General features: G+C 39.0%; 1 protein-coding gene across 1 annotated transcript in view; it reads right to left on the minus strand.

The window, feature by feature from the left end:
• Positions 1-27,393, minus strand: part of hmcn1 (hemicentin 1) — a 361,968-nt gene that overhangs the window by 122,426 nt on the left and 212,149 nt on the right. Inside the window, 5 exon segments of the mRNA XM_052011513.1 lie at positions 2,407-2,582; positions 13,517-13,640; positions 15,360-15,511; positions 18,008-18,184; positions 24,397-24,498. Coding sequence (XP_051867473.1) covers positions 2,407-2,582; positions 13,517-13,640; positions 15,360-15,511; positions 18,008-18,184; positions 24,397-24,498 — 731 coding nt within the window.

A 27,393-nucleotide genomic window follows, 5' to 3' on the forward strand; every position in this document is an offset into this window, starting at 1 on the left:
AATATTGCTGAATGTCCTTGACAACAAAAAACTTACAAAATGTAAAGAATGAATAAACTGAAATCTTAAAAATTGCTTTAAACTTATAATAGACTAAAATGAAACACAATAATTAAAAACATTAACAATTCAAATACCCTAATGAATGGAATTTACTTTTGTACCTGCAGCCCCACAATCCCAATTGAAATTTAAGGGGTTTGACTTAGCTTAGGATCTCAGTAAGATGGAACTATGGCATTGGATTCCATGGGGCTGTTATTAAAAAGCCTCTATCGTATCTGTCTCCACCACCACCCCTGGCAGCACATTCCAGGCACCCACCGCTCTCTGTGTAAAAAAACGTGCCCTGTACATCTCCTTTGAACTTTCCCCCCTCACCTTCAATGCACACCCTCTAGTATTAGACATTTCGACGCTGCGAAAGAGATACTGGCTGTCTATCTATGCCTCTCATAATATTATTTAATTTTAAAAGTTACTGTTGAATTGCACGAGTACAACACCAGCTTTGTGTAATGCTCTAGATAGCATGAAGTTGCAATTTGCACTGTACATTCAGACTAAACCCAAAACTGTCCATTTCAATTTAACAATATTTCAGTGATTTCAGAAGTACCAATTATAGCCTCTTCTATTTTTGTATTGATAAATTACATATGATGTACAGAATTTCACTCCTTAATATTTTAACTATTAAAGATTTTAAAGATTTCTAGCCATAAGTCACAAAAAGCTAGCAGGCAGGTCCAACAAGTAGTTCAGAAGGCAAACAGTATTTTGGCCTTCATTGCAAAGGGATTGGAGTTTAAAAAGAGGAAGGTTTTGTTGCAATTGTACAGGTTGTTGGTGAGGCCTCACCTGGAAAACTGCGTACAATTTTGTCCCCCTTACCTAACAAAATATACAGTAACATTTGAGGCAGTACAAATGAAATTCATCAAGCTAATTACTGGGATGAGAGGGTTGTACTACCATGAGAAACTAAATAGTTTGGGCCTATATTGCTTGGAGTTTAAAAGAACATTATTCAAACATATAAGATCCTAAGAAAGCTTGACAGGGTCGATGTTGGGATGGTTTCACAAGTGGGAGCATCTTGAAAAAGGGGACATAACTACAAGGGATCAGTCATTTAAATCTGAGGTACATAGAAAGTTCTTCTTGCAGAGGGTGGTGAACCTCTGGTTTTCTCTGCTCTGGTGCATGGTGCAAGCTGGATGATTAGAAGTGTTTAAATTGGAAGTGGATAAATATTTGATAGATCGCGGATTAGAGGGGTACAGAGAGATGGCACAGAGGAGGAGTTGAGGACAGCACAGATCAGCTATGATCATATTAAATGGTGGGGCAGGCTTGAAAAGCCTGAATGCCTACTCCTGCTCCTATTTTCTTGTGTTAAAAATGCTAAGTTTTGAATCTTTTTTAAAGTAACTTTTTTCCCCTTAATTCATTCTTTTGTTTCCTCTTTCTGTACATAATTTGGCATCGAATTCAGCCACACTAACATCCTTCTTGGTCTTTATGTAGTTAATTTCACAATATTTTAATCAAATTTAGTTTATGAGATTCACAATGCTTGTCCTGTTCACTCAGGTTTCCCTGGACCACATGCCACCCCCAAATCAAAACACAATACAATGCCAAAAACCTAAAAATGTAAGGGAAAATCTAACCAATAGCAGACCCCATTACACATACTGTGCTGCTACAGTAAACTACCCCTCAGCTTCCTCAAAATAAATCCTTGGATAATTTGAGGTTTATTTACAGAACTAGCTAATAGCAATAGTTAACATTTAAAGTTACTGCAAATTTTCTTTTTAAACATTTTAAATAAAAGGATATTATTATTGAAAATTTGACCCAATATCCCCACTTCTCAACTCAAGAATTTTCACCTGGTTTCTAGAATAGGAAACTGTTTTCAAATCAATGGAAACAAAATTACTACTATGAGGATGCAACCATAGCTTGTTGCAATTAAATCTACTTAAGTGCTCTTGAGATAGTACTTTTATAGTTTCATCCATACAGGCAGGAAGCTGTGTATAGAAGTGCATGCATGCCTCTAGGTGTCATCAGCAGTTCTACCCAAGCTCAGTGAAAATGTCATTCACTCAGTCACATTTACTCCAGCATTCTTCTGCTTGAATCAATACCTTCATTAATGCACACAGTCAACGTTGTTGAATTTGTGAGGGCAGTATTAGAGGAAGAGTCTTGTAAGATCGTGAAGGTAAAATGATAACTTAATACAAAGAGCCTTTCTTAATGGCATTTTGACTTATTGAGAATGTCGTAATCAACGCAACTCTGTGCAGAGAAAAAATCTATTACAAATCATCAGTTACAAAAGAAAAATGACAGATGCAAATATAGGTAGGTGACACTGCTGCAATTTACCTGCAGGGTACTTCCATCATCAGAAACCGTGAGGCCTGGCTTCGTGAACAGTGGCTTTCCATCTTTCAGCCAGTTGAGTGTTGGAGGAGGGATTGCATTACTTTGACACTTGAGCACAACACCTTGGTTGATGGTGACTGAGACATTTTGCTCTTCTCCCATGATGTTTGGGGGAACTGCAAAAAAAAAGGTTCATAGTACTCTCCGAGATGAATTTGTATTCTTCCCATGTTCTTCAGTAATTAATCTGTGGCATTTATGTACAGCCTAACATGGAATTCACATATATCATGCTCACATAAACAAAGTTAAAAGCATTCAAAATCAGGTATGAAATCCAACTAAAGTTTCAATATATTACATGTTGATGGACCATTTCAGTACAGAGGCTTAAACAGCAACGTTAAAATAACCAACATGTTTTATGTGAAGATGTGGCAGAGCAAGAAACTTTCTTCATCCACTCTACATAAACTGAAACTTTTGCTAAACTGATACAAAAATGAATGACTGCTTATTCATCATCAGTGGACAGAAATACTAGCCCTTTTATGAAATATGCTTGGATTGGCTTCTGGTTTTAAACCTCTGATGTGTAGGAGCTGGGCAGATGAGGTGAGGTGGAGGAGTGGGACAAGGGTTGATGAGAGAAGCTAAGATTCAGACATCTTCTGTGCAAATGCAAACTAACTAAATTTTACAGATGCTGCTGGACCTGCAGAGTGTTTTAAACATCTTTTTTTTAAGTTTAAAAAAAAATTCAGATATTGTTTGATCTAGCAGAAGGCATGCTTTCTTTTGGAACAGCATGGAAAATTATTGATCACCAGAACTTTCAGTGTTTAGGGCCTTTTCCTGCTCTCCCATTTGAGTGAAATTGTCCAGAGATGCAGCATTTTGAAGCATACAACACAATAAAAAGAATAGAATAAAACTAATGTATAAAGTCACTCTCTGAGTCAGTGAATCTTACTGAAGATCTGGAGAAAACTCACACTGTTTCAGATTTAGAAAAAATATAAACATTTGTTTTGCTGCTGCATGAATATAAAATTAAAGTCACATGCTTTTCATACCACATAACTCTCAGGGTGAATTTGAATAACACAATCTAAATCCAAACTCTACAAATGCAAAATAAAACTAATATAGTCTATTTCCTTTAAATTGAAGTTATTTTGTTTGAAACTGGATTAGAAAATCATATAAATGACTTCATATTCTAATGTGGTGGGTGATTTTTGCTGGCTTTTGAACCACAGATTGCAACATCATCTATATATAATGGAGTGACTATTAATATTTTTAATGGTAATTAATATTAATTTTAACTTTCTTGAATCCACACGTGTTGCTGGAGCAGATTTGATGTTTTATATGCAGGCTGATAAAGAGGATTTTGGGATGTGACTTCAATGCTGACATCATCAATATGCTGAAGAACATACCCCACATACCAACAAGCAGCACGGAGTTCACTGTGGGGTCAGCTTGCTGAACTCAGTTGAGAGTTTAGCAAGCTGCATGGACCCTCAGTGGTGAGCGGTGCAACTTACAGGATGTTGTGAGCAAACATCAGGTCAGACGATTCGGGCCTTCATTTTGTGGTTTAGTGAAACTCTTGGAATATTTCACCCTGTTCAAAGCACTATGTACATGGAGCTATCATTAAAGATACACTTAGAGATGAGGACATGCAGACAAATTATCTTGTTTAGTTCTATTTTAAAGACTCACTCAAACTATTCATTGCTACTTTATTGCACATTTTACTCTTTTCACATTTCTCTAATTTATCCCTCCCTTAAGGTCTACTTCTGACTAAACTTTCAGCTGTTGGCCCTAACATTTCCTTATTTCGCTCGGTGTCAGCTTTTGTTTAATAACCTAGGAAACGTTTTGGGTTGTTTCACTAATTTAAAAGGTGCTTTAAAAATACATATTGTTGCAGTTATTAAACTAATCATCACCAGGATAATTCCAGAACCTACATCTTTTCTCTGAATCTGTATGTTTGGAATAGATGACAAACACATTTCATATTTCCCTTTCCATTCTTATTTCTTTGTCATTACTCATCCACTTCTTCTAACCACAACGCTGAGCTGCAGATTTCTCCACAACTAGTCTTAGTGATGGTCGTTGCTGAACCAGCTGTAAGCATCAACTGATGAAAATGTCTCCTTGTCATATTTGTTTTTCCCTTTGAAACAGAGCTCTATTTTAGTGCTGCATGTTTCACTGTCCAGTAGCTTATCTGAAGAGAGGCCAAACAAACTCAAGGAAAGTGGATTCTAATGAAAGCTAGTAGGGCACCTTATTTCTCAATCTCAAAAGCTCAGCCACTGCAATAATAACTTAAACTGTCATTTGTTGCAACACAGTATTTAGTGGCAGTAATGTCTCTCATAATCTCATCTGCTGTACTGGGAAAAAAATATCCTATAGTGTGCAATAAATGGACTCCTGTTAAACAGTAACACAACTGCAAATAAATTTACAAAAAAACAGTTCCAGCTTTTGGTAAGAATATACTTCCTAAAGTAAATTTATGGCTTTGTGTACACTGCCAGCAACTAAAGTGGAACAACAAAGCATCAGAAGGCTCAGGGGATTGCAGTATCCTGGATTTGCTAGCAGAAAAGACTACTATTGGCTTGGAGTTCTATCAGCTGGCAAGGCATACAGTGTTGGCCATATAAATCAATACTGAATTGGCACAGGCTCTTCTAAGTATTATTCAGGAGAACAGAACAAGCAATATCTGGTTGCATGGAATGTGTTTGCCAGATTTTTCAACTACAGCTGTGCTTGACTACAATAACATTATTGTTTTTTTCAAAAGCTATTTCTAATTACAATATCAAATCCCTATTAGCCTGCATTTCATTAGTAATACCAAATACCTTAACTCCTGTGAATACCAGAAACACAGGATCAGAAGAGAGAAAAGCCAGCATTTTACACGTATGCCATCGGCCTGGGTGGAAGATGTGAAATACCTTTAACAAAGCACATGCTACACTCTAAAAGGATTAAAACAGTTGCAATGACATAATTTGCATGATTTTCTTTTATAATTGTGATTGAAAACAGAGAGAGCTGTCTGGTGGAAGCATGCTTTACAATGAAATAGTCTGATATTAATGCATCAGGTTTGTTTCCATTTCAAATGAAAATTCACATTTTTATTTTTAATTAATTAATACAATGGGTTATCTTACCCATGTGTATTCCATATCAGAAGACAAATTAAGATGGATGCTTCATATATGATCTGATAACTGGGTGTGATTAGGATCATATCTCTACACATCTTTCATTTCATCCCTTTTACTAACTAACACAAAAATTGGGAGAGTTGTGGATAGTGAAGAAGGTTGTCAAAGGATTCAGCAGGATTTCGACTAGTTGGAAATATTGCCAGAGAAATAGTAGATGAAGTTTAATCCAGACAGTGTGAAGCGTTGCACTTTGGGAAGTCAAATGTAAAAGGAATGTACATAGTAAATAGCAGAAACCATAAGAGCATTGATGGATCTTGGGACGCAAGTCCATAGCTTCCTGAAAGTGGCAACACAAGTAGATAGGGTGGTAAAGGTGGTGTACGGCATACTTGCCTTCATCGTTTGGGGTGTTGAGTATAAAAGTTGTTAAGTCATGTTGTGAACTTGGGATTGTTTTCTCTGGAGTGTTGGAGGCTGAGGGGTAACCTGATCAAAGGACATGGAATTCTGAGAGGAATAGATGGGGTAGATAGTCAGAATCCTTTTTTCCAGGGTGGAAATGTCAAATACTAGAGGGCATAGCTTTAAGGTGAGAGAGGGAAAATTTAAAGGAGATTTCGGTGGCAAGTTTTTTTGTTACAATAAAAGTGGTAGGTGCTGGAACGTGCTGCCAATGAAAGTGGTCGAAGCAGATAGACAGCAATGTTTAAGAGGCATTTAGACAGATACATGAACAGGCAGGGAATGGAGGGATATGGACCACATGCAGTTTAAATTGGCATTACAGTTGGTACAGACATCATGGACCATTCCTGTGCTGTACTGTTCTATGATTTCTCAGATGCTACTCTTCTAAAAGCTCAAACTAGATTTGATAAGCTGAAATCAACAATCTAGTTGTCAATATATGTCTTAATATTCTATAGTTCACAAGACTGACAAGTTTTCAGCTTTATCCATTGCACTCTGATGTCTAATGGTCCAGATATCAGATTTCTCAAAGATAAATTGTTTATTAGACTAAGTGTACTAAGTTGCTTCTTCAGTTCTACTGTACTATTTCTGAAACTGGAAATCTGTAGAATGCAAGTGGATTGATACAATATGGTACCTTCTGGGTTAATTTGAAACTGCATAAGGTGATTTTATGTAAAAAAAATGTTTTTTATATATTATGTAAAATATATGCATGTACTTTCTATTCTTTTAAATACAGTATAATTCTTTAATTAATTAAATTATTTCTGTTTGAAACAGTTTATATGACTGCCTCCCATTGCTGCCAGTGGAAGCTGGAGCAGGTTCAAACATGTTCTGTGTATCACTGACTCATGCTGGGAGCAGCTGACATAATCTGTGGCTCCGTTCAATTTAGATTGAGAAGATCTCTAATGAATTTGCTCGCTCACTTTGAATTTACACCTGCTTTGATGCAGTGCAAGTAGTTTCAGGTGTTAAATTACCAGTTCAGTGGATGTTTTACTTTATTATTTGCTACTGAATTGTAATTTCCCCAGGCCATTTACAACAGGCAACAGACTTTCTCTTCAGTTATCCGAGGATGCAAGGACTCATCATCCTTAAAATGGTTCAAAGCTGCAAGTCTGCATTATTTACACAAAGCGTAAACAAAAGCAAGTTAATGTAAATTTGCACCTGTAGTCTAAACCTAATGACAGGTCTGAGTACTTAGAACTGTCAGTTTTCCTCACTACCTTTAGAACTTTTAAAATGAATCCTGAAAAGCTGCAAAATGTGAATAAGAATACCTCAGTCAATTACGTGAACCAAATTAAAATATATACCAAAGATACTATATTGAAATAAGATGTAAAAACATTTGAAGAGTATAACTTTCAATTGACAATAAAACCCTCATGGACCACATTCTTCAATTTCAGTTTTCAAGCATGGAACTTTAAAATGGGAAGAAAACAATGCCATGATTACCAATGGCATAATGCAGTAAAACAAACTACTGCACATATCTGATCATACGTCTTGAAGATCAGTTTATTTGGATAACATCTTTATGATCCTATTATAACTATACGAACATATAATATTTTCAAAATTCTGCTTAACTTTTTAAAAGAGGTACAGATTGGACACATGAATATCTCTAAGAGAGAGAGAAAAACTGACTTAATAATGAAGATGGATAACCTTACAGCACAACTGGCCTTTCCTGATACAATGAAAAAAAGCAAGTTACCTGAAGCTGTTGAATTCGATATTGAGACCTGAAGGTTGCAACATGCCCACATGAAGGATGAAGTCTTTCTCAAGCTTACATTATTCCTAACCCATGGCTTCCCCCATTGGTTTTTCCTTGACTGTGACTTCCCCTGCACCACAGCTGACAGGGCCTTGAAAAACAACTCATCAGTTTCCCTCACCTCTGCTCTTGCCCCCCTTTCCTACCAGCCAGGGCAAGGATAGAGCTCCCTTGGTCCTCATCTTCCACCCCAACAGCTTCTGCATTCAATAGCTATATTGGTTTCAGTAAAAGATGAGGGAACTTTGAGACTGCTTCAATCAATAAAAAAATTCCATAACTAGATTCCTTGTGTGACATCTTACACAAATAGTTCATCCATTTCACAGTGGTGACTCAGAACTCTGGCAACATATTGTTCCTTCTGTTTTGTTCATTTGGAATATACAGCAATACTAAGCTCTGGCCTCACAACACATAAACATGTTCTGACGGATCTGCCCATCAGCAACTCAACAGATGTCTATTCTGTAATTGTGTGAACATAAGAAATAGAAACAGGAGTAGGCCATTTGGCTCCTCGCACTAGCTTCACCATTCAGCAAAATCATAACTGATATTTTCACCTCAGTGCCATTTTACTGCACTAATCTTATATCCCCTGTTTTCCTTATCTTCCAAAAAAAATTTGATCAATGTGATGTATTCTGGTAATGGAAAAGGAAATGTTCAAATTTTCATAGAATTGTGCAGCACAGAAGCAGTCCCTCTTGGCCCACCTCATTCATGCCAACTGTGATGCTTGTCTACACTAATTCCATTTGCCTGCATTCGGCCTGTAACCTATACCTTTCCTGTCCAGGTATCTGTCCAAATTCCTTTTAAATATTGTAATTGTACCTGCCTCTAACCACCACCCTCTGTAAGAAAAACTCATTCCTCAGATTTCTTCCGTCTCACCTGTGCTGTTTAGTTCTAGACTCTCCTGCCCTGGGGAAAAGACTCTGACAATCTGTCTTGTACCTATGCCCCTCATAATTTTATAAACCTCTATGAGGTCACTCTTCATTCTCCTACATTCCAGTGAAAATAAACCCAGTCTATCTAATCTCTCTTTATGTAAAGCCTTCTATTCCAGGCAATGTCCTGGTGAACCTCTTCTGCACTTTCTCTGTTGCTACAACATCCTTCCTGTAGTGTGGCGAACAGAACTGTACAAAATACTCCAGGTTTAGTCTAACCAGTGTTTTGTACAGCTGCAACATACCAAATGCCTTCTTCACTATTCAGTCCACCTATGTCACCACTTTCAGTGAGCTATGGACTAGTATCCCAAGGCCCCTCTGTACATCAATGCTCCTAAGCTCCCTGCCAGAATTTGACTTCCCAAAGTGCATTACCTCACACTTGTCTGGATTAAATCTGCCACTGCTCCACCTAACTTTCCAGCTGATCTATGTTTCAGTGCATCCTGAGAAAAACTTCTTCACTATCTATGACTCCATCAATTTTCATGTCATCTGAAAACTTACTAATTAGACCATCTACATTCTCATCAGAGTCACTTACATACATTTATCAGAAACAACAAAGGCCCAAGCACCAATCCCCGCAGTACATCACTTGTTACAGACTTCCAGTCAGAAAAACATCCACACACCACTCCTCTCTACCTCCTCTCACCGAGTCAATTTTGTATTCAGTTTGCCAACATGCCCCAGATCCCTTGTGCCTTAACCTTCTGGACCAGCCTATCATGCAGGACCTCCCAGTTTACGTGCAACCTATCCTTCTAGGACAGGTCACCCCTGCTCCAGAATAGATCCTGATGATCCAGAAACTGAAGCCATCTCCCCTGCACCAGTTCTTTAGCCATTTGTGCTATCTTCCTATTTCTATACTCATTAGTACGTAGCACAGGAAATAATCCTGAGATTACAAACTTTGAGGTCCTGATTTTCAACTTTCTAACTTTTACCCAACTCCATAACTTTCCTTTCCAGGACTCGACTCTCTTTTTACCCATGTTGTTTTATCCCGTCCTGTCATCTTTTTCAGTCTTTCTTTCACTGTTTGAGTTGCCCTTTCCATCAAACCATTTGAGGGTGGCTGATACGGAGCCATGAGTCACATAAGTAGAAGATGATTCTTCTTTCCACTTGGATTGTGATCATGATTACTTTTCCCACAAATGAGCTTTGAAAATCCACATGCATCCTTGATCATGTTTGTTCAGCCAGGGCATTGGGATGGGAGGAGTGAATGGTGAATTCTTGAGATGGTCTTGAAATTCTTGACATTTCTTCAGTGTCCTCTGACTTCTCGTCCATTTTAGGACACTGGACCAAGATACTGGCATCTTGATAGGTATGGCAAATACGTGGGTGACCGTCACATAATTGTCTTAAGTCATTGTTCTTCAAAAACGGAACAATAATTCTACATCTCCAAAAAAATCACACCATTCTGGATGCTTAGCTGGTACCTTTTTCTGTAAAATAGTAACATCACCTTAACATTCTCCTTCCCATTCATGCTGGGTGTGTCATGCAGAGGGTGATCACATCTCCTCACTATTGCAAGAAATTGGGTTGTGACTGGAGTACTGTCTATGTATTCCAGCAGTGGCACAATCTCAACCAATGTTAGTGTCTCACATTAAGGTGCATCAACTCAGACCATTCATATCCTGATTGTGCTGTCCACAGTTGAACTCTAGAACGTTGTTGTATTCAAGCAGTGTAAATGCTCACCTCTGCATGCTGGCTGAGGCTACCAGGGGTATCCCTCTGGATTCACCACAAATATCCAGCACAAGCTTGTGGTCATGAAAATCATAAGTTTCTGTCCATACTGGGACAGGTTCTTCACTCTGCAGACAATTGCAAGCCTGTTTTGCCCAGTTTTAAGTCAACTTGCTCATCTCCATTTTCTGAACAGTGTGACTAAACTGCACCAGTACCACAGGGTGAGACATCACAGGACGCTAGAAATAATTTGCTGGTTCAAAAGGAATAAAAAGCTGTGAATTCAGTGTACCTGCCTTGACTCTTGGAACACAGCTTCTGGTTTCTTTGTCCATTCCTAATTGTTTTGTGATTCAGCAACTCATGTGGAAGTCCTGGGAGTTTGCTTAAAGATGGCAGGATCATTCACACGGCTGAGAAGTTCTCAATAGGCCTTCAACACTATTATGCTGGTCTGACTAAGACTAGCAATGATGTGTCAGTATTTCCTCAGCCATTCTCCTGCTTCTTGGAAATGTTGAAGTACACCTTCTAGATTCTTCTTATTTTCTTGCTCTGTCTTCCCAGTCACCAAATTGCCCAAGTAACCAATAACATCTGGCAGACTTTGGATCAACACAAAACTATCCTTTGTTCTCTGGAAGATGCCCAGAGCTGATGCCATCCCAAATAGAAGTCTGTTGTATTTGGACAATCCAAAGTGATTATCATTGAGCACTCCCTTGAACCTCTTCCAAGTCAAACTGCTGGTGAGCATGTGACATGTGAAGGGCTTTGAAGATTTGTTCACTACCTAGCAGAGCTAACAAATCATCAGCAGTAGTGGGTATCTGTCTACGTTTGTTGATTATGAACTGATCATCTCCATATATCCTACAGGAACTATTGGAGCAGGCTAATCAGAAAATTCAACTAGTTTAATGATACCTGCTTTCTGTAGTGTCATAGCTTTTCCCCAATCTTCAACCTCCCATGCAATATACAGGTCATGCTTTTAAGATCCATGGTGTATTATATCTTGAATTCTTCCAAACGTTTCAGCTCTTTCTCCAATTTAGCTATATTTTTGCTAGCCAGTTCTGACCTATCAGATTGAATCTTCTCCCTTAAGTCAATACGAAAGAGTGTTGCTTCACTCTCACCATTTCTCATTCTGCTCTCACCCATCTCTATTATCTTGATTCTTTCCCTAGTGTAGGTCTGAAGAACAGTGGAAGATTCTTTGAGCTTCACTGTTCCTTCTAGCCAATGGCACTTCAACTCCTGCTTATACATGACCAATATTCACTTTTCACTGACACTGTCTTTCCATCAATATATACAATGTAAAGAGAAGCTCAGTAGAATTCTGACTTAATGTGAACAATCTATACAGATCATCTATGTCACCACGTTCTTCAACTGGTTCATGTTTACAATACCCTAAACCCTTCTTCTACCGCTAGCTTACTTAAGCTTGCTGCATCTTTCTTTGCTTTCAAGCAAACTTGACATATGCCCCTTGATACAATCAGCCACTTTGAGTCTGTAATAATCAGCCCACCATTGTGCACTGCCACAGTGATAACATCAGATGCTGAAGAGCCACCTCCCAACTTGTTAACTCTCTACAATTATGACAATCAGCCACTTTGAGTCTGTAATAATCAGCCCACCATTGTGCACTGCCACAGTGATAACATCAGATGCTGAAGAGCCACCTCCCAACTTGTTAACTCTCTGAATCACTGAGGGATGTTACACATCCTGTGCTTGCTTGACCACTGCCTCCATTATCTGGACAAGATCAATTCCCTGCCTGAAATTCAGTTTCTTCCCAGAGCAGCCACCTTTGAGTACGTACATCTCAGAACCCACAAACCATTCAATCACACAACATCTCCTCTAATCTTGCACCTACTTGCAATGTTCTTTGCGGTCTGCCTCTCAATTCAGTGACAAGGTCACTATCAGTTTCACCTGACTTTAAGCTTATACTTTGAACCATGGGACTGTGGTGGGATACTTATGATGTTCAGCGAGTTCAACCAACTCTGCAGTTTGGCTGAAGCTGACAATATTTTCATCAACTTCTACATCTTTGCAACTACAACTGATATCAAAATGGACTGCTTCCCTTATGAATTGGCATTTGCAGTGATAACACATTCATTATCTTTACCACAGACCAAATAATCACCATCAAAAATAACAACCTAAGGGATTAAGAACTGCTTTTCCAGTGAGCCAAATATAAATACGGAATGTGAATGACATGAAATACTCAGTTATGTGGAAAATCTAGGCATGTGAATTGTTTGAAACGAAAGAAATATTCTGAGGCAGCTTAGAATGCAAGAAATCGCAGAGAGTTGTGAACGAAAACCAACCTCCCCTCTACTGACTCTGTCTACACTTCCTGCTGCCTCAGGAAAGCAGCCAACACAATCAAAGATCCCTCCCACTCTAGTCATTCTCTCTTCTCCCCCCTTCCATTGGGCAGAAGATATAAAAGCTTGAGAACACACACCACCAGGATCAAGGTCAGCTTCTATCCCACTGTCACAAGACTCCTGAATGGGCCTCTTGTGTGATAAACATGAACTTTGATCTCTCAATCTACCTTGGCATTTCCCTTCTACCTTATTTGTCTACCTGCACTGTACTTTCCCTCTAACTGTAATGCTATATTCGGCATTCTTCTACTCTGTTTCCTTTTGTACTGCCTCGATGTACTTATGTTTGGAATTATCTGTTTGGATGGCATGCAAAACAAAGCTTTTCACTATATCTCAGCACATGTGACGATAATAAACCAATTACCAATAAGTTGGTCCTTCTTTGTGTTCGTGCTACTCAGATTACTTTAAACCTATACAGTCAGGGAACACCATGCAAAAAGGATTGGAGAAACAGGTGTAAGTTTGTAATAACGTTACCATAAACTCTTAGATCAATGTCCCTCTGCTGTTCTCCTGCAGCATTCACAGCTACACAGGTATATTTGCCAGTGTCGCTGATCTGAGCACTGGTGATAGCAAGCACTCGACTTCCAGACAGAACCTGCAAGCAAATGTAAAAGTTTAAAGCAAAGACTTCATACAAAATTGTCACAGAACAGTAAGTTTCTCTTTACATAAGAACATACAGGGGCTTGGATGGGCACATGAATGAGAGAAAGACAGAGGAATATGGGCATTCTGTAAGTAGGAGGAAGTAGGTATGTCGGCACAACATTGTGGGATGAAGGGCATGTTCTGTGCAGCACAGTTCTATGTTCTATCATGGAAGCAGAAGTAAGCCAGTCGTCCCTCCTGCCTGCTCCACTATTCAATCAGATCGTCAATCATTTTTTTTTATTTCGGCATCACCTGTTTGTATTATCTCTGTGTCCCTTGATTTCCTTAATATTCAAAAACTGATCCATCTGTCTTGAATATAATCACCAACTGAGACACCACCAATGTTTTAAATTTAAAGGATATGAGCAAGCGTCTGTTCTGGGGATTGGTCTTAACATTAAGTGGTCCTACTGGGTGCAATTGTTAATAGTGAGTTTAAGTATACACTTACGTGAAACTATTTTAAATGACTGCCCAAATTGCTCACAGAGTTATGGTGCATTGACTGCACTTACCTGATGGATTTAGTGAAATGTCCATCAGGCCTCATTAGAATTCAGTCAACAAAGTGTCCATCACTCAATGAGTGTTAACAGGCTACTCACTGGAATGAGGTTGGGTGGGCTGCAGTTTTGCTCCCCACCCAAAACCCTATTTCTTAACATCACGGGAACAGTCCTGCATCAGGCCACATCAGGGACAGTTCTGTACAAACTCATTCTTCAGTGTGCTTGTGGTCAGGAGTTCCAAAGCAGGAAACACAAGTGTTTGAGAAAACAGCCAGCACTTCCGTCACCAGCCAGCTCACTGATAAGGTGTCAAATGTGCCAGCTATGGATTCCACAGTCCAAGTAAGTAGTCAATCACCTTCTTGCTAGTGAATATGGTCAGTTAGATTTGTGGCAGGAACATGCACTGATTGTCCATTGATCATATGAGGACTGCCTATTTCAGCACAGATTAGATACAAATCTAATCTAATCCAGATGTAATCAAATATTCCAACACAAAATTGTGCAGATAGTAAAAAAAAATACTCAAAAAGACACATATTTACACCTACAAAAGATTATCATTCTTTGTGTTAATTTAGTTTTCAACTGTAGCACTGTGGGGTTGGGGACGTAAAAGTGAAGGGGCTCATGTCATAAACAATGTTCAATTTTACAGGAAAATAATGTCATGATACACTAACAGCAATAACTGTAGGAAGAAGACTATTCTTTCAAACAAATAGTACCACATCTGGGTTGTAATAGACTTTGGTGAGGGACAGTCTTCTTGCCAAGGGCAGAAGGTTATAAACTGAAATCCCACTCCAACTTTTTAAACACATCAACCTAAGCTAAAATAACGCTGCAAGACCATCAGATGGTTATATTGCGTGAGGGGCAACTTTGATGCAATGTTAAAATAGGGCCCCATCTGCCTGCTTAGAAAAGATCCCATCAAGTATTGTTGATATAAAGCAGGAAAGCCTCCCAGGATTCTGGCAGTCACAGATTAAATTTCATTCATCTCATTTGGGGTTGAAGGATTTTGCTTTCTGCAAACTGGTTGATGTGTAAGTTGCTTCCTTCTGAAGAAAGTCGGTTCTGTACTTGACTCATTGTTAATGTTTTCATGCAATTAGTAGCAATAAACCATGAATTAGAAATACCTGAACACCATCAGTAAAGCTGGAGATAGGGCTGCCATCTTTCAGCCACGTCAAGCTTGGCATTGGGATACCACTGGCCTCGCATTCCAATCTAACAGGGTCGTTTACCACCACTGTCACCATGTCACTGCTGTCAGAGATTGTTGGAGGAACTGCAGAGTGAAATGATCAACATGAGAACACAATAATATAGTCTGGTCAAATAATGACAATTGTTTCATATCAGCTAAAACACTGTGTATTTGTTGCCTTTGCTGCAAATGGGTTGACGCAAACCATCATTGTCTACAACATACAGTGTAATTAGAAATAAAAACACAACTCAGCTGTTCTGCTGAGAGAAAAAAATTGTTAATATTTCAGGTCAATGATTTTACACCAGAAATCTGTTCCTAATGAAAGGTTTTTGACAAGAAACATTAACTGCTTCTCCCTCCATACACACTTGTTGACTTACTGAGTACTTCCAGTTTTCCCTTTTATTTGGCTTGATTTTGTTATGGAGTGATTCAATTTTCATTTAAATCTATCAGTTGGTTAAATCCAGGATTGACAATGCTGGACTCTGTTTTGTAGGACTTTGCATTGTTTATTGTTTTATCATATGTTGGTCTTTCAGTAGTAATCCCCAATTAAAACATTTTGCTGGGCCTTGTAGGTCCTTGCTGGTGCAAAATGACCCTGACATTTGCCATCAGTGCACTTCGAAGGCCCATTAGGGGAATCTTTATTTCTGTGTGACAGTGTGATGTAGATGATTGTGATTGCAACCCTTTTCATATCTCTCCCAAATTTTATTTTCACATTATACAAAATAAAAATGATCTCTTGTATATAATATAAATTTAAGTATTTTGAAATGAAATGCTGCTTTTTATCACATGGACATTTCAAATACACCTTTAAGACAAAAGAAATGTACATACACCATAAACTAGCTTCACAGAAGGAAGGATGTTAGGTGGTCCAGCTGAAGTAGCCAAATACAACAATGTATATTAGTGGCATCACTATGATTGAAACGTTATGTCCCTGTAGGTTCCTAATTTATAGTGAAAATTTAATCCATTTATATTGCCAACTATTGTAATTGGTAGCATCACTTTTTGTCCAATATAAGAAAGTACGCTGCACCTGACTCTCACCAGAATATAACTTCAGATTCAGTGTACTTTTTGTTAATATCCCTTTTCTGAACTTTTTAGGTATATATCTCTGAACAATTGAACGGTCAACAGTTGTAACAATCTTCATATTGATAAAATAGCCAACTTTCACTTTGATTCTAAAACTGCTGCAATTTCCTTTCTTTTTGCAGCTGAAACATTTCACTACTCTAACTTGGCATACGTGTGATCGATGATCTCCATTGCATTGACAGCAGCTTTTCCTCTGTCTTGAATTTTGCAACAAACTCACTCATGTCACTCAGGCTTCATGTCAGTGCTGCCATCCTTGTAACACATACAGTATTGACACTGATATTATGCAGGTTGAAATTCTTTGGCATAACTTGGAAGTCATTTCCAGAGATACGTTTGACTGTGCATGTAAAATTGCCATAAGTTTTTTTGTATTTAAAAACATATTCAATTAGCTCAATTGTTAAACAATACTTGATGCCAAAAGAACAGAGTTAGGGCAGATTCTTCAACACAATGATATAATCTCTCATGCTTTAGGATGACATTGGTTGCTGGTTCCGAATGAGTGACCTTCTATAATCTCTGAGGGTGCCAGATTGAAGTGACTGCAACCTCTGTCTCCTGATGGAGTGAAACATCTTTCGTTTCATGTGCCTAATTGACAAACATATTTGGGTCCATCTCTGCTGGTAAGATTACTTTCTTACTTTCACGTGACTTCATTTTGAGCAGACACATTTGCACTCTCACCCTCATTTTGTCAATATTATTTGTCCTGAAAACATCTCCATCCATTCTGCATAAGAACTGAAGGGCTCGCACACATCAAAAATGCCAGTCTTCCCAACATAGCCAGATTGGGTCTAAGGTGGCATCTGGCATCTTAAGCAGGTTAAAATCCTGCTTGAACCATTACAAGGATTTTACTCTTGCACTACCTTTCATTTCTCCCATGCTCAAGTCTTGTCACGCTAAGTCTGCAATTTGAAGTCACTATCAAGAGTTTTCAGACTCACCCTACCGCAACACTTGACATATTCAATGACTTGTTTTATTTCTAGCTGCTTCAATATTTTTCCATTCTACTCTCACTACCAGTGCAAGATTATGTGCACTTTATGGGCTCCTAGTTTATTATGAAGTAACCTGTAGAGTCACATACAGGAAACACAGAGTGTTCTAGCAGGCATTTCTGGTTTGAGGTTCTTCACATTTATGTGCATTACTTGATCAAATATGTCAGGCAGGGACATCACACTCATTTACAATCTTGGTATTCCAGTCCTTTCAATTATTATTTGGTATGTAGTTTTATGATTATGTTTGAAAATTTGATGCTAAATGTATGAATCACAAGCATGCTCAGACCAACCTTATGTGCCAAGGATATATTCACTGCCCTGTTTAAAAGCTGAAAAAGTAACATAGCACTTTAATCCTATACTTTTAAAATCCACTTAATGTGTGAGAACTTCCATAAATGCATGATATAGATTTGCTTACCATAAACATCCACCTTATAGGATATCTCAGCAGCTCCAGCCACATTGACAGCTGCACACCTGTACACACCCATATCTGTTACCTGGGCGCTGGCAATCTGGAGAAGTTGACCCCGATTCAATATGGAAGCTCCAAATCTTGTGCTGATTGGCCGGTTGTCTTTGAACCATTTTATAGCTGATGTTCAGAAAAATAAAAAAAATGCTTCAAATAAAAAGTGTTTTACAGCGATTGAGTTATTACATTAAAGTATAGAGTGTTTTTCAAATGACACACTAAAAGTGTTGTTCCAGTTTTACCATCTTTTATTAACTTTTCACAAGTTTCATATCCCTATTACTTGTACATTGTACAAACAATCTATTTAACATCTGTAATTTACAAGCTTCCTGTGGTCGGAGTAAACTACTTGTTATAAACTGTCAATGAACTGGATGATCACATTTGTTTATTTAATCTAGAGTTTTGCATGTTGATCGATTCTTTCCAACCTTCAAATTTTTCCACCTTGTTCCTGCTTTTCTGGAGGTGATGACTCATAATACCTTTAGTTATGATATTTATATAACTGGAGGCTCCAGCGGTGTTAAGGTACACACAGACACTCAGCTTCACGTTGAGTATTAAGGAAAAGTGAAATAACAAGGTAGTTATTTGAATAATCAAGGAATGCAATGATAAAAGGATGACCTTCGACAATGATTGTAAGGGTATGATTGCCATGGAAACACTATGCTATGACAGACAATGTTATTATTATTCAACAGTTGCTCTGTGAACTTCTAAGTAATTACTAAAATATGAGGACAAATATTACTTCAATAAACGTTAAGGCAAAACATACTAAAATCAATATTGCTTGCTCTAATATCAACTCCTTTTCTTACAATACTACAGACAGAAAAGGCAAGTGATGGAAATGCATGAGTGTTGACTGTCGGTAATTAAGTATGTGATCACAGGGACCGAGAAGGGTGTCTTTGTTCATTATACATGTGTGTGTTGGGTCAGAGGGTTGGTGAGGTGGAGCGGTGGAGGGAGACTTCCTCCCTTGGGAAGGTCTCAATGTTCACATAAAGTAAAATAGAGCATGGATTTAAGGAATTCCTCAAAAGGCTTTTGAAATCTGGCTACTATGAAAAGAATCTTTAACTGAATTCTTAAGAGAGGCTTACCTTTATGTTAGAATCTTCCATTATTTTTTAAGAGACCATATAACAAGTGCAAGATGTAACTCAGTACATATTAAAATCTTATTATATTATGTGAATCACTACAGTGCAGCTGTCATGTGTGCAGAATGGAAACATTTCATCCAGTGCCATTTTCTAATGTATAAATAGTATATCTTGCAAAGTCAATCTTGACTTGTCACTACTTCTTCATTTGGTGCTTGTATACTTAGTAAACTGAATCTAAACAATTCTCTCTTTAGAAAATAAGAACCGTAATAATTCTAACTATAAAGGTTCAGTTTTTTTTTCCTTGAGACTAACTAAGGAGAGGATTTACAAAGAGGTCTACTGCCTGAGGCAATCCTTGTTCTAAAGGCAGGTTGTTTTTTTTAAACAGTGAAATACAAATTAGTAATGTGGTACTATGAATAAATTTACCATTGTGGACCTTCAAACAATGAAATGATATTGAAAAAAAAAAATCAGGATGTTATTAGTCTTTGGCCTGGTAAATATCAATTAATCAATTATCATCTCATTATTTTGGCTGCATCACGTTGAATGCAATCACTATGTATTCATTACATCAAGGATCAATCTTTAGTTATTTATTTGAAGCCAAGTACAGTATTGTAGATCTTCTATTGAACAAACTGTAGCATCAGTTGGCCCAATTCAGCACATTGATTGCCTGCTATTTCTTGCTGGATGAACACTTTCTGCCATCAAAAGCAGACCTCTCCGTATGAAGCTGCTCTCCATCTGTCAGGAGCAATTTGTCTCATTTATCTCTCAGATCATATTAGGGTGCAATAAATGTGCCAATTAATGCTGTAAACATTGATTTAGTTGAAAATTGATAAAAATGAGGCAGCTATATTCATATGTCACAAAAAATTTTTGTGTGTGTATACTGACTGATTTGCTCATTGACTTCGATTACTAGCACCCCCAGATTGGTTAAAAAATTCTGCAAAGTGCTATATCAGAACCATGTGGCATTTTAATGGCTATATGTTGACATGGAGGTCATTTTTATCTCTATAAATTCAGAACTAGGTTTTCATCAGGCAGCCGATAAATCTCAGAATGTTAGGTTATTCATAATTGGAAAAGAATGTAGTCTCTCTCATTTCCTTTCTTCTTCAGCCTCATTCCAACCGATCTGACTTGGGCTGAGAGGATAGACAAATGACCATAAACATCTCCCTAGTGTCAGTTTATGCTCCTTGGGAGTCTCTTAGTAAAGCGTCAAACATCTGTTAACTTAATTCCTTTCCAGTCTGATGGGCACCTTGCGTTGGTTGATGTTACAGTTAATGGCTTAGCTGAGGTCAGGGCATATCTGCAGAAACCCAAGTAATAACATGTATTTGAAAGGTACGATTACTACAAACTAAATCATAACTTACAATGGAGCAAGGAGTTAATTGACAGACAAAAATATCAAAACCACTCTAACATGAATATATGATGCTACTCGCCAATTAAATAGATAAGGCACTCATGGGTAACAATAATAATGGTAAATAGCTATTCCTAGTCAGAACTAGCTTGGGCAAACCCCTGTTACTCAGGTTAGTTCTGACTGTTAGAATGCCAAGGAATGGAAACGCGATAATCAATTTCCTGGTCCTGGGCTGGAGTGATCGCATTGCCTGGATCGAGTGAATATAAGAAAACTATTTATACGCCTATAAGGGATTTGGCTCAATTGTTTGCACATTATGTTAGATTCACAGAGTTGTACAACACAGAAGCAGACCCTTTGGTCCACCACATCCATGCTGACTTATTTTTACCCATTTACACTAATCCCATTTGCCCTTTTTGGGACTGTAATCTAAATGTTTTGCTAATTGCCTCTTAAATGTAGTAATTGCCTCTGATCCCACCACCTCCTCTAGAATTCAACCACTCTCTGCTGTAAAAAACGTACCCCTCAGGCTCCCTTTCAAACTCCTTCCTCTCACCTTAAACCCATGTACTCTTGTCCATAAGAACATAAGGAATAGGAGCAGGAGTAGGCCATCAGGTCCATCGAGCCTGCTCTGCCTTTCAATAAGATCATGGCTGATATGGGTGTGGACTCAGATCCACCTCCCTGCCTTTTCCCAATAACCCTTAATTCCCTTACTATACAAAAATCTATCTAACTGTGTCTTAAATGTATTTAATGAGCGAGCCTCCACTGCTTCCCTGGGCAGAGAATTCCACAGATTCACTACTTTCTGGGAAAAGCAGTTTCTCCTCATCTCCATCCTAAATCTATCCCCTGAATCTTGAGGCCATGTCCCCTGGTTCTAGTCTCACCTACCAGTGGAAACAATCTTCCTGCCTCTATCTTATTTATCCCTTTCATAATGTTATATGTTTCTATAAGGAGTATAGTCCCAGTTGACTCAATCTCTCCTCATAGCCTAACCCCCTCATCTCTGGAATCAACCTGGTGAACCTCCTCTGCACCACCTCCAAAGCCAGTATATCATTCCTCAAGTAAGGAGACCAGAACTACACACAGTACTCCAAGTGCAGCCTCACCAGTACCCTGTACAGTTGCAGCATAACCTCCCTGCTCTTAAATTCAATCCCTCTAGCAATGAAGGCCAACATTTCATTTGCCTTCTTGATGACCTGTTGCACCTGCAAACCAACCTTTTGCAATTCATGCACAAGCACTCCCAAGACCCTCTGCACAACAGCATCCTGCAATCTTTCACAATTTAAATAATAATCTGATCTATTTTTCCTTCCAAAGTGGATGACCTCGCATTTACCAACATTGTACTCCATCTGGCAGACCCTTGCCCACTCAGTTAACCTATCTATATCTCTCTGCAGACTCTCCACATCCTCTGCACAATTTACTTTTCCACTCAATGTTCTTGATTCCCCTACCATGGGAAAAGGATTTTGACTATCTACCCTATCTATGACTCTCATAATCTTATATACTTCTATCAAGTCTCCCCTCAGCCTCCTTTGCTTCAGGGAAAATAAGCCCAGCTTGTTCAATCTCCCACCATACTAACATTCTCCAATCCAGGCAACAGCTCCCCTGCACTCTCTCCCACACAATCACATCCTTCCTATTGTGTGGTGACCAGAAGTGAAAATAATCATCCAAGTGCAGCCTAACCAATGTTTCATAAAGTTGCAACATGCCGTCCCAACTTTTATATTCTATACCCTGACCTATGAAGGCAAGTATGCCATATGCCTTCTTCACGTTGTCCACGGGAATGGTACCAGAGGATTGGAGGGTGGCAAATGCTGTCCCCTTATTCAAAGAAGGTAGTAGGGATAGTCCAGGGAACTATAGACCAGTCAGCCTTACGTCTGTGGTGGGCAAGCTGTTGGAAAGGATTCTTAGAGATAGGATCTATGGGCATTTAGAGTATCAGGGTCTGATCAGTGACAGCCAGCATGGCTGTGTGAAGGGCAGATCATGTCTCACAAGCCTGATAGTGTTCTTTGAGGAGGTGACCAGACAGATTGATGAAGGTAGTGCAGTAGATGTGGTCTACATGGATTTTAGTAAGGCATTTGACAAGGTTCCACATGGTAGGCTTCTTCAGAAGGTCAGAGGGCACGGGATCCAGGGAAGCCTGGCCGTGTGGATTCAGAATTGGCTTGCCTGTAGAAAGCAGAGGGTTGTGGTGGAGGGAATGCATTCAGATTGGAGACCTGTGACTAGCGGTGTCCCACAAGGATCGGTCTGGGACCTCTGGTTTTCGTGATTTTTATTAATGACTTGGATGAGGGGGGTAGAAGGGTGGGTTGGCAAGTTTGCAGACAACACAAAGGTTGGTGGTGTTGTGGACAGTGTAGAGGATTGTCGATGATTGCAGAGGGACATTGATAGGATGCAGAGCTGGGCTGAGAAGTGGCCGATGGAGTTCAATCCAGAGAAGTGTGAGGTGGTACACTTTGGAAGGACAAACTCCAAGGCAGAGTACGAAGTTAATGGCAGGATTCTGGGTAGTGTGGAGGAGCAGAGGGATCTGGGGGTCCATGTCCACAGATGCCTGAAAGTTGCCTCACAGTTGGATAGGGTAGTTAAGAAAGCTTATGGGATGTTAGCATTCATAAGTCATGGGGTCAAGTTTAAGAGCCACGAGGTAATGATGCAGCTCTATAAAACTCTGGTTAGACCACACTTAGAGTACTGTGTCCATTTCTGGTCGCCTCATTATAGGAAGGATGTGGAAGCATTGGAAAGGGTGCAGAGGAGATTTACCAGGATGCTGCCTGGTTTAGAGAGTATGCATTATGAGGAGAGACTAAGGGAGCTAGGGTTTTACTCTTTGGAGAGGAGGAGGATGAGAGGGGACATGATAGAGGTGTACAAAATATTAAGAGGAATAGATAGAGTGGACAGCCAGCGCCTCTTTCCCAGGGCACCAATGTTCAATGCAAGAGGGCGTGGCTTTAAAGTAATGAGTGAGAAGTTCAAGGGAGATATCAGAGGAAGGTTTTTTACCCAGAGAGTGGTTGGTGCATGTAATGTGCTGTCTGGGGCAGTGGTGGAGGCAGGTACATTGGTCAAATTCAAGAGATTACTAGATAAGCATATGGAGGAATTTGAAACAGAGGGATATGTGGGAGGAAGGGGTTAGATAGTCTTAGGCAAGGTTTAAAAGTCGGCACAACATTGTGGGCCGAAGGGCCTGTATTGTGCTGTACTGTTCTATGTTCTATGATGGAGTACACTGATATAAATGATGGTCCCGATATTGAAGACTTGTGTGTGAGTTATTAGTTGATGGGACTTTTAAACTCAGGGGTCATTGTGGCTGAGCCTGGCCTGCCCTTAACCATTGGTACATCTTTCATTCTGAGTGCGCTTACCATGTTGATGTGGAGAGCAGTCAGAGCCTTTGGTGCCTACCCACATTAAGCTTAGGCTCAGTTCTGTGATGTACCATGATCAATGCCACACCACATATTATTGTTGTAACATTCACATTTTGTGAGCCAGGAATTTGTAGAAAAGCACGAAGTCCTAAACTAAATTTTTGGTCATATTGAATGCCTACCCTTGAAACAATTGAACATTTTCCCAAAAATACAAATACTTAAATGAAGGTTTTTGGTGAAATTCAAACACAGTTTGAAATTGGATGTCAGTCATTCCATTGATCAAGCAAACAAGCTGCAACAGCCGCAGTTCAAGCCTTCTCTGCAGTAATGGGTAGGAGTTTCCCATCCTACCTGGTATTGGGTTTCCTGCTGTTCTGCATTTCAGTTCTATTGGATTTCTAACAATCACTGTCTTGTTGAGAGTGAGGTCCCCACCTTCAATGGTCGGAGGTTCTAAAAAGAGAAGCAAAACAGTTTCTCATCAGTAAGGAAACTGGTTGCTATATCGAGTGGCTGAAGCTGATGGCCTCCAATGAAAGGGGGAATGGAGGGTTAATGTAAACTTGAGAGAGGTGGAAATAAGCTGGTAAGGGAAGAAATAATTCAAGTGAGGTAGAGTATAAACAGCAACCTGGCTCATTTGGCTGAATGCTAAGTACTTCCATGTAAGATTATACACTTCCTGGTGTTTATTCCATTTAAAAAAGTTGCAGCTATTTTCTGTTGAGCACAACTATCATGAATTTCAGTCCACTTAGTTTTCCTCTAGGATGCAAAATACTGGATGCTCCCATAAATAGTTCCTGCATCTTATGTTTCAGGTAAGTGCATACTATCTGATATGGAATCATAATATTATAGTATGCAGGGAGGGTCATCAAGACCAGCCTTACTCTCTGCAAGAAGGATCTGATCAATTCCATCTCTTTTTATTGAGTCCTGCAATGCTTTTCCCCCCAATAAATATCTATTCAATTCTGTTATAAAAGCAATGATTGAATCGGCTTCCTCCACCCTTTCAGGTATTGAATTCCACATTATCATTTCTTGCTAAGTGAAAAGGCTTATCTTCACAATATCCTTGATCATTCTGCCAATCTACTCCAATTATGTCCCAAATATGTCCACTGGTTTTCAACCCTTCTGGAAAATAAAACAATCTCCATCCCTATTAAACCTTCTCTACTCCAGCTTCACCAGTCTACCCAAGTAACTTCTCTCTTGGACTGTTCTACTAAATCATTTCCATATCCTATCTAGGGTCTTCACATCACCCTCATGGTGCAGAGACAATACTCTAGTTATCAAACCAGCATTTCATAGTGACACAAAAGGCTGTAGATCTGGAATCTGGAGCAAAAAATAAGGTACACTGTACCTTGACCCAAAACGTTGACCACCCCTTTGTCTCCACAGATGCTGTTTGACCTGCTGAGTTCATCCAGTAGTTTATTTTTTATTCTGGTGTTTCATGGTCTTTTGTATTATGTATGCCACTATGTTCTCTAAGTCCAGGATCTTACATGACTTTTTAAACTGTTTTCTCAACCTGCTTTGCCATGTTCATAGATTTGTGTATATTTTCTCCAAGGTCTCTCTGTTCCTGTACCTGACATATCCTATACATCATTCAGCCTTCCCTGTTCTTCCTCCCACAATAAATCACTTTCTACTATTCTGCTTTAAATTTCACCAGACACGTGTCTTTCTGTTCCATCACTCTGTCTATCTCTTCTGAGTCCATTACTTTCCTCCTCTCTGTTTATCACATATCAAAGTTCTATGTCATTTGTAAATTTTGACATGAAGCGTGCACACCCAAGTTACCAACATGTAATCTGAATGCAATGGACCACACGTCAACCATTAGAGAACATAATTTTTCTTCCAACCCAAAGAACAACCATTTACCACAACTCTGTTCCTGTCCATACGTTAATTTTGCAACCATGATGCCACTATCACTTTTCTTCCATCAGTTCAATTTTGCTGATATCACGTGGCACCTTGTCAAAAACCTTTTGAAAGCTGATATATGCATTGACCACATTGCCCTCAACAACTTTTTCTGTTGCCTCATAAAATATCTCATTGATCACATTGCCCTCAACAACTTTCTCTGTTGCCTCATAAAATATCTCAATCAATTTATTTACGAGTGACCTTTCCTAAATCAATATTAGTTTTCCTTTATTAATCTACATTTATTCCAACGACAATTAAGTTCAACCCATTTACCATCGCCACCAAAGTTAAACTGATTGCACGATGGTTTTTGGATCTATCTTAACATGCTTTTTATTTTAAAACAAGGATGTAAGATTTGCAATCCTTCAGTCCCTTGGCATTGCTTCCAGTCCCCTGGCATTACTCCTCGGAGACTGTGGAGCCTCGGTTATTGAGTTCGTTGTTGACAGAGATCAGTAGGTTTCTGGATATTAAGGGATATGGTGGTAATGCCCAATAATTACAATTTTGACCCTTACTTCCCATCCAGACATGCTAGCAGACTTTTCAGCATCTAGCCTTTATCAATTTTGAGCTATCCAGTACATCAACAATGTTCCTTTTAATTCTGACTTTGGCAGCATTGTCTTCATTTGCTACCTTTGCCATCCATTTTCCCTCCACACATTAATCTCCCTTTCAGTCCCTAATCATTTCTTTCTCTCATCCTGTTACCTGTTTATTATCTATACACTTTACTGATTCCCAAATATGTTAGCTGTCAGCTTATTCATTATCTCCTTGTAACTTCTGGTTTACACTCCCCCTGATCTGTCTATATTCAGCCAGGTTCTCGCTTGTGCTGTCTGTCACCTGACATCTCTTTTTCTGAAAATCAAAAAAAAAACAAATTGCTGAAAATTTGAAATAAAGACAGAGAATGCTGAAAACACTCAGTGGGTCAGGCAGCATCTGTGAAAAGAGAAAGAATGTTAACCTTTCAGGTTGAAGACCCTTCATCGATGCTTCTTTTTGGTATATTTTAACCTTTCTCTTTCATAATACAGGGAGCTTTGGATCTTGCTGATCTACCCTTCCCTTGATGAGAACGTACTGAACAACTTAATCTTAAAGAACTGCTACCTTCCTCTCACTGTATTGTCTGACAGTCTTTGATTTCAATTACCCCAAGCCAGATACATGTTCAACCCAATGAAATTGGTACTCTTCCAATCAAGTATTTTCAGTCTTTTTTTCCGAATCTTAACTAGTGACTTGACTGAAACTTCTTCATCTAATCCTCCTAGCTCCCTAACACTGTAACACTTAACGCCTTCATCCTCATTAGAGTGGAAGCTGACTGATAAATATGAGCAGCGGTAGGCTCTTCCACCCTTCATC

Source organism: Pristis pectinata, chromosome 3, assembly GCF_009764475.1.
Source record: "Pristis pectinata isolate sPriPec2 chromosome 3, sPriPec2.1.pri, whole genome shotgun sequence".
Taxonomy (NCBI): domain Eukaryota; kingdom Metazoa; phylum Chordata; class Chondrichthyes; order Rhinopristiformes; family Pristidae; genus Pristis; species Pristis pectinata.